The sequence below is a fragment of the Papio anubis genome, chromosome 14, assembly GCF_008728515.1.
Source record: "Papio anubis isolate 15944 chromosome 14, Panubis1.0, whole genome shotgun sequence".
Classification (NCBI taxonomy): Eukaryota; Metazoa; Chordata; class Mammalia; order Primates; family Cercopithecidae; genus Papio; species Papio anubis.
In genome coordinates, this window is record NC_044989.1 from 100,794,554 (window position 1) to 100,808,099 (window position 13,546).

The window sequence follows — 13,546 nt, forward strand, 5'->3', positions numbered from 1 at the left end:
CTTCTGCTTTATCCTTTTTGGTCTCAAAATGAACAACCAGCTTCCTGAAAGGCAAACCATGTCTTAACCATCACTGTATCTACAACACCTCCCATAGAGTCTAGTCAAAATAGACACATAATATGTTTTTGTTGAATGAATGTCAAAACTCATGCAGATGTTTTCCACTCTCATGCAGGCCTCAGAGCACTTCATTCTGTTAAATAGGTCACAAGTAGCAGACAGCTACTCACACCCACTCACAGGCACATCTACTCCTGTCACTGATTTTTAGAAAAAAAAAAAAAAAAAAAACAGAATATAAGACTTCAGTCCTTTACTACAAAGCCACTATAAATATGGAGCCTTTGGTAGACAACTGAGGCAAAGAACAGAGTCCCTCAAAAAGACACAGCCACTTCCATAAGAGAGGGCATACGGAGTTTGTGTTGGAATTATTTCATTCTGTTTATTTTACTTGGGATAGGATTGAAAATCTTGATGACGAGGCCGTAGCACAGTCAGACCATTGGCTTTTCCAGTTCTGTGTTTGCACCGTCTGTGCATCCATATTCCCCCCAAAACCAAGAAGGCCAGTGCAAGTGGGGCCAGCACAATGCCCCAGGAGAACGTGGAGGAGGCTGTGGGGAAAACAGAGTCACATCAGGAGCTGAACAGTCTCTCACTGTACAAGAAGACAGGGCAATGCAGGTGTACAGGACAAGAACGAAATTGGAGTTTGTTTTTCTTGATAAATGTGCATTGATTTTCAGAAAGCACATCCCTCACACCAAATGATGTCTGTGGATTAGAGAAACAAGTGAGATAGGGCAAAATCTGTTGGAAACGTCATAGGGCAAGTGGGCAAGTGCTGAGGGTTTAACTTTGTTCCGACAGTGGGACACTGTGCGTTTAAGATGCTGCCTGTTTATGTCTCAGTTGGCCAACTGTGACAGAGCCAGGAACAATCTGCCCTTTTCCAATGAGCATGGGTGTCATGAGGATCAAAGGAAGTAGCAAAGGAAAATAAATTTTGAATAATGGAGCTGTAGGGGCCAACATGATTGCTTGGGTCCAGCTATTTTATGTTCTGCTCCTTGGCGTCTCTGTGTTATGGAAATACAGGAAGAGACTCTGAATAAAAAGTCAAAAAGCAAATGTGAAAACAGAGTGTTATCAGACACATTGTTGATGAGACTGGAATCCTGCATTTTTAAGCTATTATTTACCACAGTCTGTTTAGTCATCCAGGAATCGACATGACCTCAGCCTGTTGCTCCAGAGGATTCTCACATCTTAAAACCCCACAAAGATTAGAAGTAAGTTCAGCTGTAATTTTCTGGGCAGCTGTTTGAATACACCTCTCAGTCCTGGTGAAAGACTCTCAGCCTGTGTTCCCTGGATCAGTCACGGCCAGCCACATGCAGGGACAAGGCTCATGTTATGGAAAATTTTAAAGGTTCCCAGCATGAGGGCCAGACAAACCACAGGTTCCTTGGGCTCACTAATCTGACCCCGAGAAGGAACATTCTGATTTTTGTGGGTAAATGTGTACAACCACCACCTCTCTCCCAGCCTGCTCATCTGGAAATGATCTGAAACGCCACCCTTCCCATGTGTGCCCTCATTCTCAAACTTCACTGTGAAAAGAGCTTGTTGAGTCACAGGCTGCAGCCTCTCCCTAGGAGAATTTGACAGGGTGGATCTGGACTAAGTCCAGAGATCTGTGTTTGTAACCAGTGGCTCAGGTGAGTGTAAGGCTGGTGGTGCACGGTGCACAGTTGAAGGAAAGTTGCGTTGGGTGCCATTCCCTGCCCTGAGGCTGGAACGCATCATTAGCTTTCCAGTTTACACTGTGTCTGTCGCTGCCTCCCCAGCAAAACATGGAGACCTGGAGCAATTAGTATTTATGTTATTGCTGTATGATTGTCCAAGAGGCATCACTGAGATTTCAGATGGGAATCACTTTGGCTTGCCTGCCATTAGTTTCAGGCTGCCAACGGAGACTACATTAAAGGCACCTCTCCCTCCTGCTCAACAAGTAAACATTGATATGAAATCAATTTAATCAAAAATGATAATGTGGGTTTTCCTCTTCTTCTTTTTGACTGTCCTTAAATGAACGCTGGGTTGATTTGGCTGTAGCCTTGTACCTATTTCTGGTCATACAATGACTTTGACCCTAAAGCTGCCCTGAACCCTGGGTAGCTCCCAATTCTCAGCTCTTGGAGGATGAAGTTTCTCATCTTCAGGATAAAGAACAATCCAGCCTCCTCTAGAGGCCATGCAAAGACAGGTGATCAGTGACCCAAGGCAGAGCCACATGCAGACAGAGTGTTTCGAAGTTTACTGTAGAACCATTTCATCTGTTTTTCAAACATCAGCTTGCTATTTAAATTTTTCATTTGAGTATAATCTCCCGAAGTTCATCCTCCACGCTACCAAAAATCTTTAAAAATTGGAGGTTTCTTTTCAGCTCTCCACTAGCAAGCAATGCGAGGGAATCTCTATGGAATCATCTGGAGAACAAGCAGCTTTGTCTAGTATTCACGGAACATTCAACATGTTATATTCTCCTGTAGTGCTCCCCAAAATACATACATACCTTCCTTGACTGTGGTGCGTAGTGTCTGAAAACCCAGGGTATTACGGACAACACATTTAAAATCCATGTTCAAATCCTCTCTTGTGACAGGATCAAAAATCAATGGCACTTCAATGTAGTTCTCATTATTTTCTGAATATTCCCTGAGTTAGAAAACATTCACTTAAATATGACTGTATCAAAGGCAAGCTTGTCTTTCACAATGTAGGCATCTAAACACTCTCCATTAGAAGCACCCATTGCGCTTTTATTGTTTTCAAGTTTCATAAATTAGGAGCTCTTGCCACCATACTTGTTATTTATTTGGGACAGTTTCTAAGCCTGTTCCTGAAGGCCTGAGTGTCACTGAAGTTGGCGGTCACTGGTATCAAGCAGTTGTTACACTACAGGGTTAGATAATGGGGAAGTTCATCTTATAAGTCCCTGAATGAACAACAACAACAAAAAAAAACACAGTCGTGGGAACAGAAACGTCTACTTTGAGGAAACTTGAGTCCCTCACTATTAAATCACTTGCATATTGAAGGGCAGGGAGTTTCCAGGACTCCAGCCCTCAATGGTGCCATCTCTTCTCATCTCTACTGCTGACTCTCACTCTGGAAACCTGCAGACAGCCCAGGGGAATGGCTCTGGCCAGGATAGCTGCCATTTATAGTGTTAGAGAAATTAGTAGACACCTCACTACTATCTGTTAGTATGAATAAAAACATGGATGAGTGGATCTACTAGGAATATTTTTCACTTATTTGTAGGAGGAATATAGGTTCCTTTAAGTAAATGGATCGTATGAGTAAGCTGAGATGGGCATTTAGTTGTGGCCAGGTCTTTCGCAATGAGAACTTGCAAGCACATGATTGTGCTAACCACACATAGTTTTTATCCACTAAATTACATCCAGAAAGATCTTCTGTGATAAGTCTTTCAAAAAACACAAGCATTTGGCAAGCAAAAGCTCAGGCTAATTCAAAGTATCAAAACTGTGATTTTAAAAATACCTTACAATTTGGAACGTTGAATGGTCTCCCTCATAGGCAACGAGTTCCCATTTACAAAAGGTCTGTTCTAGTCTCAGAGTGAGAAAACATTTTCTAGAGATGACTGCTCATAAGAACTGAATTCTTTCTTCCTTTTATTATCAACCTTCCTTAGAGAGTGTGGCAGCCCACAGCTCCCTGAGAAACAGAAAAGGCACTACAGATCCTGTGGCTGCGTCTCGAGGTCTTTTTAAGGGTTTATGAAAATGTTTGACAGTCAGGTTGCAGAGTGGAAAATGGAAAGGTATTAACTCCAAAATACTTTAACTTGCAAAAATAAAAGGATCACTGTTTAATTAAACAGCCACAAAATGCAGCATCAATACCAGCATGTCAACTGCAACTCGACTTTTTAGTATTTACAGAGAAGGTTTGATTCTCAAGATGATTTTTAGCAAAACTCAATTTTTAAAATTCTAAACATCCAATAGTTTGGAATCACAAAAAGTTACTTTTAATGTGGTATGTGGGTCATAGTGATAATTGTCTCCAAAAGGAAGAGTGAAACCCACAGAGGTCTCGACAGAAGACCCTGGCCCACTTACTGGCGCGGCCCCTCAGTCACGCGGCCTCCCGGGTAGGCGCTCTCTACGTGGGTGTCATTGGCCGTCCACCACAGCATGGTGGTTAAGGGCGTGCCGGTTCCCAGAAATACCTTACACGGGATTGTCAGTCTCGACCCTGTGGACAGCAAGGCACAGCATGTCAACAGCAGAACCAGCGCCTCCCACCCATCAGTAAACCTGAGCCCTGAGTCCTTCCTCAGCTTCTCAAACACCCCTCACCAGCCAATTCTTTCCTTAGTGGAAAATTTAGTTTTCTCAAATGATTCTGTTCACACAGAGCTTTACTGTTTACAAAGTGCCTCTGGTTCCTACAACTGGTCTTCACGGCAGGCGAAAACCAAGAGGCATCTGAAGTTAAACGGCTTCGCCAGGGCCCCTGCGCTCCCAGGGCGCATGCTAAGTTCAAGCCGACTTCCTCTGCCACTCACTTCAGTTACCTCAGACAATCCAGATCAACGTGTGGATTCTTTCTCTTTGTCCGAGGCTGGTCTTGGCTCTAATGTTTCTCCTGGGAACTCTCCATTCCCAGATGACTCTGACTGGGGATCAACCCTTCTTAAAAACTCTGTATTTTCTATACATGGTGCCCTCTGCAGTTGTGCAGTGCGATGTATTAGGCCCCCCTGCCTCAATCACAGGAAATTATTTTTCTTTTTCATTCACCGAAGAAGAGTAGAAGGAAAAGAAGAAGAAATCCTTCTCACTTGTTTTTTCCTCGTGGGTGATATGCCTCCCTGTGGTGTGTCTTTGAATGCACCTGGCCCCACCATGGGTTGAGAATGCCAGCCCTTCTCCGTCCTATGCCAATCCTATGACCTTAAAGATCTTCCTCAGCCATAACAACCTACTAATCAGTGTCACGTGGCCCCACAACCCATTCCAGTGCATTCAAAGCAACTGATTGGGAACTGGGCCTGGGAACTTGGCTGGGAAGCCCCAGGGAGCCAGAACACTGGGGCTCCAGTAGGTATCACCCATTGTGCCCACTGCCCCAGATTTCCAGGTGGTTGTTCCTAGAGCTGCAGCCATAGGGACTGCACTGTGGCAGCGGCAACCCAAGTGCCAGCCAGCAGTCCCAGCAACTGCACAAAAGCCCGCCCTCTATGGCCTCCAATTCAAATTTAAAATTTAAACCAACACTAAACAAAAGGAAAAAGCAAATAAATTGTTTTTTAAAAGACTCTGCAGCCAGGGTTTCATAAATGAGTATCAGACCTACAAAAACATTACCCAGAAACAAACACATAAAAAGGGTGCAGGCTTTATAGATACACAGACCTGAATCTGAACTCTAGCCTGACTCTGAGGGTGGCCCTTTGGCCTCCACTGAGCCACCGTGATGCCCTGGGTGGCTTTTTCCTTTTGGAAAATTGAGGAAATAAAACCTACAGGGTCTATGTCGAGATTGAATGGGATCCCATTGAACATAGTAGATGCTCAATAAACATCAATTCCTCCCCACCACTAGCATCAGTAGGTTGTTAGTACAGTACACTTATGTACCCTCACTGGCCACTAGTGTGGACCTGTGCTGGCCAGGATGGACTGCACACATGGGGTGAAAAGCAGAAAGCCCCATTGGTCATTTTCATAGCACCATTCAACCAGTCTACCAGCTCTTCTAGCAACAAGAAACTGACCACAGCTGAACCCACTTTACAAATGGAGTCTTAGAGAGAGGCAGAGCGCCAGCCAAGTTTTGGTGATGTGAATTATTTTAAATACACTGAGGGTGCTGGCTCTGCCTGGGGTTCATGCTGTTCATCTTCTCATGCAGTTGATAACCACTGCCAGAACATTCAGATTTTCACATTCATATTTTTACAGGTAGGCTTTGCATGAAGCAAAGCATACCTGTTTTCAGATTACGCCATTTCTAACCAAACTGGCCAAAGGGAAATATTCCCTCACATTTGTTATTCTGGCCTCACATACTGGAGTTCTAAGGTCTCCACCCAGGCACACTGCACCCAAGGGGCAGATATGGTCAGCAGACAGGAGGGTTCCAAGCCCCCTGCACCCCCACAGGTGCATGGAATGGTCCTCGCGGGTCTTACCCAGAGAAGCCGATATGGTCTTGAGGGGGGAAATGATCACAGGAATGGTCTCCTCTTTTTTTTCTGAGAAAGATGTAAGGAAAAGAGATTCCATTAGGAAAGCCTTCATTTGACACTGTGGTTCAAGTCATTGTTTGGCTAATCAACTAAGTTATCCTTTCCAGTACGGTCAGTCATTATGAGAGTCAGCCTTTGTCTGGCAAAGGAAACAGGCTCTCTACAAAATCGAGCATCCCTGGCCAATGACTTCCCAGCAGAGAGATTACTGGAAGAGGCCACAGCTAAACACACATTCCGCTGACAGGAGGTCTTTGGTCCTTGCTCTATGAACAATTAACCATTTCCCTCCCAGACTTCCTGAACACAATCTTAAGAGTCATGTTTACAAGGTCCACGAGATAGGATTTCCCCGAAACTCGATCTGACCTAAAATATCTTCTCCACCTCTCCAAAGTGCCTGCCACAAAATACTCCAGATTCAGTTTTCTAGAAAAGGCACAGGGCTCAAGAACCACCTGTTTGGATGACTAGTGTGTAACCTGGCCTCGGCCACAGAAGTCTCGCTAATTGAAGAGATAAACTCTTCAGAGAGGCAGAAGTGATCTCCAAGGGATTAGAGCCAATGTAAAGAAACGAGACAGCCAGGCATGGCGGCTCACGCCTGTAATCCCAGCACTTTGGGAGGCCAAGGAGGGTGGATCACGAGGTCAGGAGTTCGAGACCAGCCTGACCAACATGGTGAAACCTCGTCTCTACTAAAAATACGAAAATTAGCTGGGCGTGGTGGCGCGCGCCTGTCATCCCAGCTACTCAGGAGGCTGAGGCAGGAGAATCGCTTGAACCCGGGAGGTAGAGGTTGCAGTGAGCCGAGATCTCGCCATTGCACTCCAGCCTGGGTGACAGAGCGAAACTCCGCTTCAAAAATAAGCAAAAAGGACACCTGGCGGGTGAGGGCTGTGACTTGTCCCACGACGGGTCTCATCATCCTCATTTTCACTAAATAGCATTTGAAATCCTGACATGAGTACACATCAGACAGCATGGCAGGACAGCCGGAGGGGCAGACGGCTTCTCGACCACGGCCGGACGCCTTTTCCTCCCCTCAAAGTCTCACACTGCCCTGTGGAGCTGGGGCATCCAGGGAGAGAAAGAAGCCTCCAGGATCTCAGTGCTTCTTAGACTTGAGGGTCCCCAGCATCACCCGGGGGCTTGTGAGACACAGATGGCAGCCCCCAGACTCCAGTTTCAATCAGTAGGTCTGCACGGAACCCGAGATTTGCATGTCTGTTGAGTACCCAGGTGATGCGGCCCTGCTGGCCCAAGACCACCCCTTGAGAGCCACTGAGGATCACAACACAGAAAGGCATGTGGGGCGGCTGCCCCCTAGTGTTCCTGTGCAGTATCGCAGAGACAGGACCGTGCCGGTCCAAGGAAAGGCTCAGGAGGCCTCGGTCACTGGCCTGTCCAGGAACAAGGAGCCGATATGAACGAATCCTTACAGGACTGTAAAACAAACACAACCAGGACACTTCAGTCCGTGGAAGAACGCGCTGAAACTGAATCTCTGGATTCTCTGTGAGAAAGATATCTTTTCCCCTCACAGACCAATTATTTAAACTTGGTGTGTCTCCAAAGCTGTCTGAAATCCCCTCAAAAGACCCCAGTTGTGTTCATTATTCAGTATAAAAAACAAAGAATTGTAGCCCACTCTCCAAGGCAAAGTCCAAGATTTACACATGGTTACACCTGGCTCCATGTCCAGCACACAGTTGGTACAGAGTAAATGTTGAACAAATGTGAAATAATAGCCAATACTGCTCAAAACACCATTTTCAAACGAAACTCATTTTAATCAATGGCAGCTCTATTTGAAATATCACTATTAAAGGCAGCTAGATCCACCTGAGGGAAGACAAATAAAAAGCGATTTCCACTGGATATGCAAGGCATGGTCCTCCGGTTAGAATACCCAATAAAATCTAAGTATCCTAAAATTATACATAAAGTTATGGCATGTGGTGACCTCTAGCCCTATAGGTGCAAAGATTCACATGACACTTTCCAAGGAGACCTTCCAAGGAAGCCACTGCTTGACTCTCTTGAGTGGTGTGTTTTAGCCTCCATCTTGCAACCCTGTGAACTGCCCAATTCATTCACCTTTACTCAGATCAACACCCTGATTTATACCTTTCAAAGTATCACACACATCTTATTAACCTGATGCTTCAGGAGACTTGATGGATCTGTTTTCCCTTATTCTTCATTTCAAAGACCTGCAAGGAATTGTACATGCACCCTCATTTGTTCTCTGCATGCTTGTTATTGAACCAGGATAGACGGATGCCTCAATGGCAAGTACTTACTCTTGATGCGTAGCTCAACAGTCCTAGTGATGTTGTATTGCTGGCCTTCATGGGCAAACGTCAGGACACAGCGGTAATAGCCCGCATCTTCCAGGGCCACATCATGTACCAGTAAGTGAGTGGTCCCCCTCACACTTAGAAATTTCTCATTGTCTTTATCCAAAGGAAGAGAATCCTTAAGGGAAAATGTTTTTGTTGACATTATACCTATATACATCTCAAAGGCTATGAATTGCATCATCATTATCAACCAATGTTGGATTTGCAATCCAAGAATTGCCCTGGTATTTACTTTGCCAATTTGGTACTTTGGGCCTCCTTTTGACTGTATTATTAGGGGAGGGAATTTGTTAACATATAAAACCAATAAAATTGCTAGATTTGGTTAACTACAATAGTTAGAGCATATTTGTCTAGGCCCAATGGGAGAAAAAAGAGACTAACTCTTCTTTGACAAAGTAAGTCATCTAAAATACAAATATGTTTATGTCCTGACTGCTACCTTCAGGCCTTAGGAAGTATCTGGGAAGACCACTACAAATAGTCATGATGAGCTGGCCAACAATGCTCAGAAGAGATGATGTTGCAGTAATTACTTTAAAAAGCATTTCAATTTTGTGAGTCAGCAACAGAAAAAATTCTGTTATAAGAAAAACTAAATAGGGGAAACGAATCCACACTTTTTATATGGACACAAGGTTCTCTGGGGTCTCTGTAGAACAGAATCCTCAAGATCAAGGCCTCCAGGAAATAGAAAGAGCTGAATGGAATTTCTAAAAACACCCTAATGAGCACACAATGTTCTCAGGGACATCGCTTTCAAAATCATGCTTAGTCAAAGTTTGCAACAGTCAAATATAACCTTGTGTCACTTCAGAGTCCCACTCTGAATGAGAACACAGATAAAATGGAAATTGTCACATGGCTCATGGAGTACCACTTTAAAACATATTTAATTAAAAGGAGATATTTCATTGATCTAAGTATGAGTAGTCAAATATGAAAAATGCCAAATAGGGCCCAGCACCACAGTCGTTCCAGTGGTGTATGGGAATTGGCCTTCTGGGTTTGAGTTTTGACTTCACCATCTACTGGCTGTATGATCTTGGGAACATCCTTATAGGTCCTTATCTGTAAAAAAGGGGGATATTTACAGTTCCTACTTCACTGGGTTGCATGTAAGGGAGTTTAGAACAGGCTTGGATATAATACATGCTCAGTAACATGTAGATTATTATGAAGTGAATAAAGATTACTAAGCATCACCATAACATCTTTGTCCATGCACATTTACTAAGCACCATTTACATGTCAAGCACTGCACTGGGTGCTTTATACACATCATTCCATTTAATCTTTGAAACAATCCCAGGTGGTGAAAGTTATTAATTGCCACTTTACAGAGGAAACAGGTTGGAGAGGTGGAGTCACTCTGCCAAAGCTGCACAACAGATCAGAAAAGGAACAGAGTTTCAAACCCAGACCCATTGATGCCAGGGCCTGTGCTCCTTCCTCTCCCGGTTAAACCTTTCATTTGTCCTCTTTATGCTTTTTCCAAACCAAAAGAGAATGCATTCTAGGCTGGGCTTCATGGCTCACACTTATAATCTCAGCACTTTGGGAAGCCGAGGTGGGAGGACCACTTGAACCCAGGAGTTCGAGACCAGCCTGGCCAACATGGTGAGACCCCATCTTAAAAAGAGAGAGAATGCATTCTAGAGCTCAGCCAGCTTATCCATAGGTGCTGGCTACTTTTCTCTACTTTCAGAAAATCATTTCAAAGTGTCTAATATTAAACCAATATCCTATATAGAGATCCTGTAGTTCAATACCAGTCAACCACTTAACCTGTTGTCGATGAAAGGGTTAATTCCCATTAATGGTTAAGCCAATAACTGTACTTTTCAGTATCGATCTAGGGTCTCTATCAGGAGTTGACCAGCGTTTTCAGGAAAGGGCCAGATAGGAAGTATTTTGGACCTTGGAGTCTGCAGGGTCTCCATCACAGCTAAGTCGTGCAAAAGCAGCTACAGACAGTACCTAGATAAGAGGATGTGGCTGTGTCCAGTAAGACTTAATTTAACGACCCTGAAATTTAAATTTTATGTGGTTTTCACATCATAAAATATCCTTCTTTTCCTTTTTTTCAAACATTTAAAAAAGCGATAACTATCCTTGGCTTGTGAGCCATTCAGATCCAGGAGACAACTTGATTCCAGGGCCTAGCCATAGTTTTCCAACCGCTGGTCTACATAAGCAATAGCTGATAGCCAGATCTGATGTTCTCTCTAGGAGCAATGAGCACATCAAATAACATCTATTCAACCAGACAAGGGAGCAAATTGTGTCCATATTTACTCCCTTAACAAAAAAGTTTGTTATCGTGTGCTTTTTTTTTTTTTTTTTTTTTTGAGTTGGAGTCTCGCTCCGTTTCCCAGGCTGGAGTGCAATGGCACAATCTTGGCTCACTGCAACCTCCACCTCCAGGGTTCAAGCGATTCTCCTGCCTCAGCCTCCCGAGTCACCAGGATTACTGGCACCCACCACCACGCCCGGCTAATTTTTGTATTTTTAGTAGAGATGGGGTTTCGACATGTTGGCCAGTCTGGTCTCGAACTCCTGACCTCAGGTGATCTACCTGCCTCAGCCTGCCAAAGTGCTGGGATTACAGGTGTGAGCCACTGTGCCCAGCCGTCATGTGCTTTTTTAAAAAACTCCTTTAATATGTCTACGAAATTGTTATGTAACCTTTTTTCTACATTTTTATAGACAAATTACAGTAAAAAGTTATTTCCTTCAACTGTTATGTACTCTGTCTTCACAAATCACTATTTCAAGCACCTTTATCCAACCCACATAAGGACTAATAGAACATATTAATTATGGCCCTTTTAAATTCTTTAAAATACAGTCATCCTTCAGTTTCTTTGGGGGATCGATTTCAGGAAACATCCCCCACAGGTGCCAAAACGCAGATGCTTAAGTGGTTTATATAAAATGGTGTCATCTGTGCATATAACCTACGGACATCCTTCCATACTTTAAGTCATCTCTAGATTACTGGTAGATTACTAATACAATATAAGTGCCATATATAAATACAGTCATGTGTCGCTTAACAATGGGGATAATTCTGAGAAACAGGTTAAGTGATTTCTTTGTTGTGTGAACGTCAGAGAGTACTCGCACAGGCCTAGAGGGTAGAGGCTCCTACACACCTAGGTGACAAGATTCAGCCGTTGCTCCTGGGCGACAAACCTGTACAGCATGTTACTGTCCTGAATATTGTAGGCAATTGGAGCACAGTGGTCAGTTTTTGTATATATAAACATGCCTAAACATAGAAAGGGCCATGTTTTGCACTATGATGTTGAGATAGCTATGACGTCACTAGGCAATAGAAATTTTTCAGCTCCATTGTAATCTTACAAGACCACCATTGTACATGCAGCCCATTGTTGACTGAAACATTGTCATGCAGCACGTGACTCTAGTTGATGCACTGTATTGGTTTCTTATTTGTATTATTTGTATTGTATTGTTATTTTATTTGTTGATTTATTTATACTTTCAATCCGAGGTTGGTTGACTCCCAGGATGTGGAACTCACAGATATGAATGGCAAACCATGTGTGTGTTTGTGTGTGTGTGTGTGTGTGCACTGTCTTCAGAAAATCGATATTTTATGTCTTTCCTATACGGTTAATAAAAAAAGAAAACACATTTTAGTAAAATGGTATTTTTTAAAGCTGTACCTTGTACCATTGAATCTTCACGTCAGTTTTGTCACGGGTGAATTCTCTCAGGTCAGGGCACACTAATACCCCAGAGGTTGACAAGGTTAAAATTTGCGGGTATGAGATGAACGGCAGGGAAGCATCTGTATTCTCAAAAACTCTGAGCTCAATGGACACTTTGTCACAGTAAGAGGCATTTCTGATTTAAAAGGAGAAAAAGAGATAAATGGGAAGGCAAAATAAAAGTAAACTAAATGAAATTAGGCATCATTTCCCCAATTCTATTAAAATCTGCATCTGCATTTTCCAGGTTAGTACAGATTGTTTCCTGACATAAGATGATTCAACTTAGGATTTTTTGACTTTACAATGCTGCAACACAGTAAGCATTCAATAGAAACCCTACTTCAGTACAGTATTCAATAAATCACATGAGATATTCAACACTTTATTACAAAATAGGTTTTGTGTTAGATGACTTTGCCCAGCAGTAGGCTAATGTAAGCGTTCTCAGCCCATTTAAGGAAGGCTAGGCTAAGTTGTGATGCTCGGTAAGTTAAGTGTATCAAGTACATTTCTGACAACACTGTTTCCAACTTACAATGGGTTTATTGGTATTTACGCCGTTGTAAGTCGAGGAAAATCTATATTGCAATACTTCCATCCCTGATCTTTTTGAACCCTTGGGGGGGCAAAAAGTGTCATAACATAATTGTACAGAAAAAGCATGTTCTGTGTTTTTCACAAAGGTCTGTCTACAAGCCCAATTCTAATGCCACCAAGGTTCATCAAGAAATCCCCAAGTCCCCTTCAAAAGGGCTTATGCCTTCCAGGTTCTGGAGCTCCTTGAGCCCAGTCCCCGCATACTCCAACTTCATGATCCAGGAAACCATATCCACATGGGGAAATTGTTTCCCAAGAGCCACTGTTTCCTTTGCTCCTTCAGGGAATGTTTTATCAACTGAAGTCTAGTTTTAGAAAACTGCTGGAAACTTAGTATAAGACCCACAAAAGATTTTTGTAATACTGCATGGGGAAATTAACTTGGTAAGTTTGCTTTATTATTCTTATCATTATTATTATTTTACTAGCCTAATCATTATTTCAATGCCATAATTCTATCAAGACCTTAGAGCTGGAAAATGGGGAGAGGAAAAACCTTTCTGGAAACTTGGGGAAAATGGATAGAGGACAGAAAACAGTAA

General features: G+C 43.2%; 1 protein-coding gene across 4 annotated transcripts in view; it reads right to left on the reverse strand.

Moving 5' to 3' along the window:
- Positions 1-301: 301 nt before the first annotated feature.
- The window catches only part of IL1R2 (interleukin 1 receptor type 2), a 28,327-nt gene continuing 15,082 nt past the window's right edge, over positions 302-13,546 (reverse strand). For all 4 annotated transcript variants that reach the window (XM_003909056.5, XM_031655425.1, XM_031655424.1 and 1 more), the window contains 6 exons: positions 12,360-12,540; positions 8,605-8,779; positions 6,242-6,304; positions 4,164-4,299; positions 2,585-2,727; positions 302-620 (listed from right to left, as the gene is read on the reverse strand). In XM_003909056.5, the coding sequence (XP_003909105.2) occupies positions 454-620; positions 2,585-2,727; positions 4,164-4,299; positions 6,242-6,304; positions 8,605-8,779; positions 12,360-12,540 (865 nt within the window). In that variant the 3' untranslated portion in view covers positions 302-453. The remainder of the gene's footprint in view (positions 621-2,584; positions 2,728-4,163; positions 4,300-6,241; positions 6,305-8,604; positions 8,780-12,359; positions 12,541-13,546) is intronic.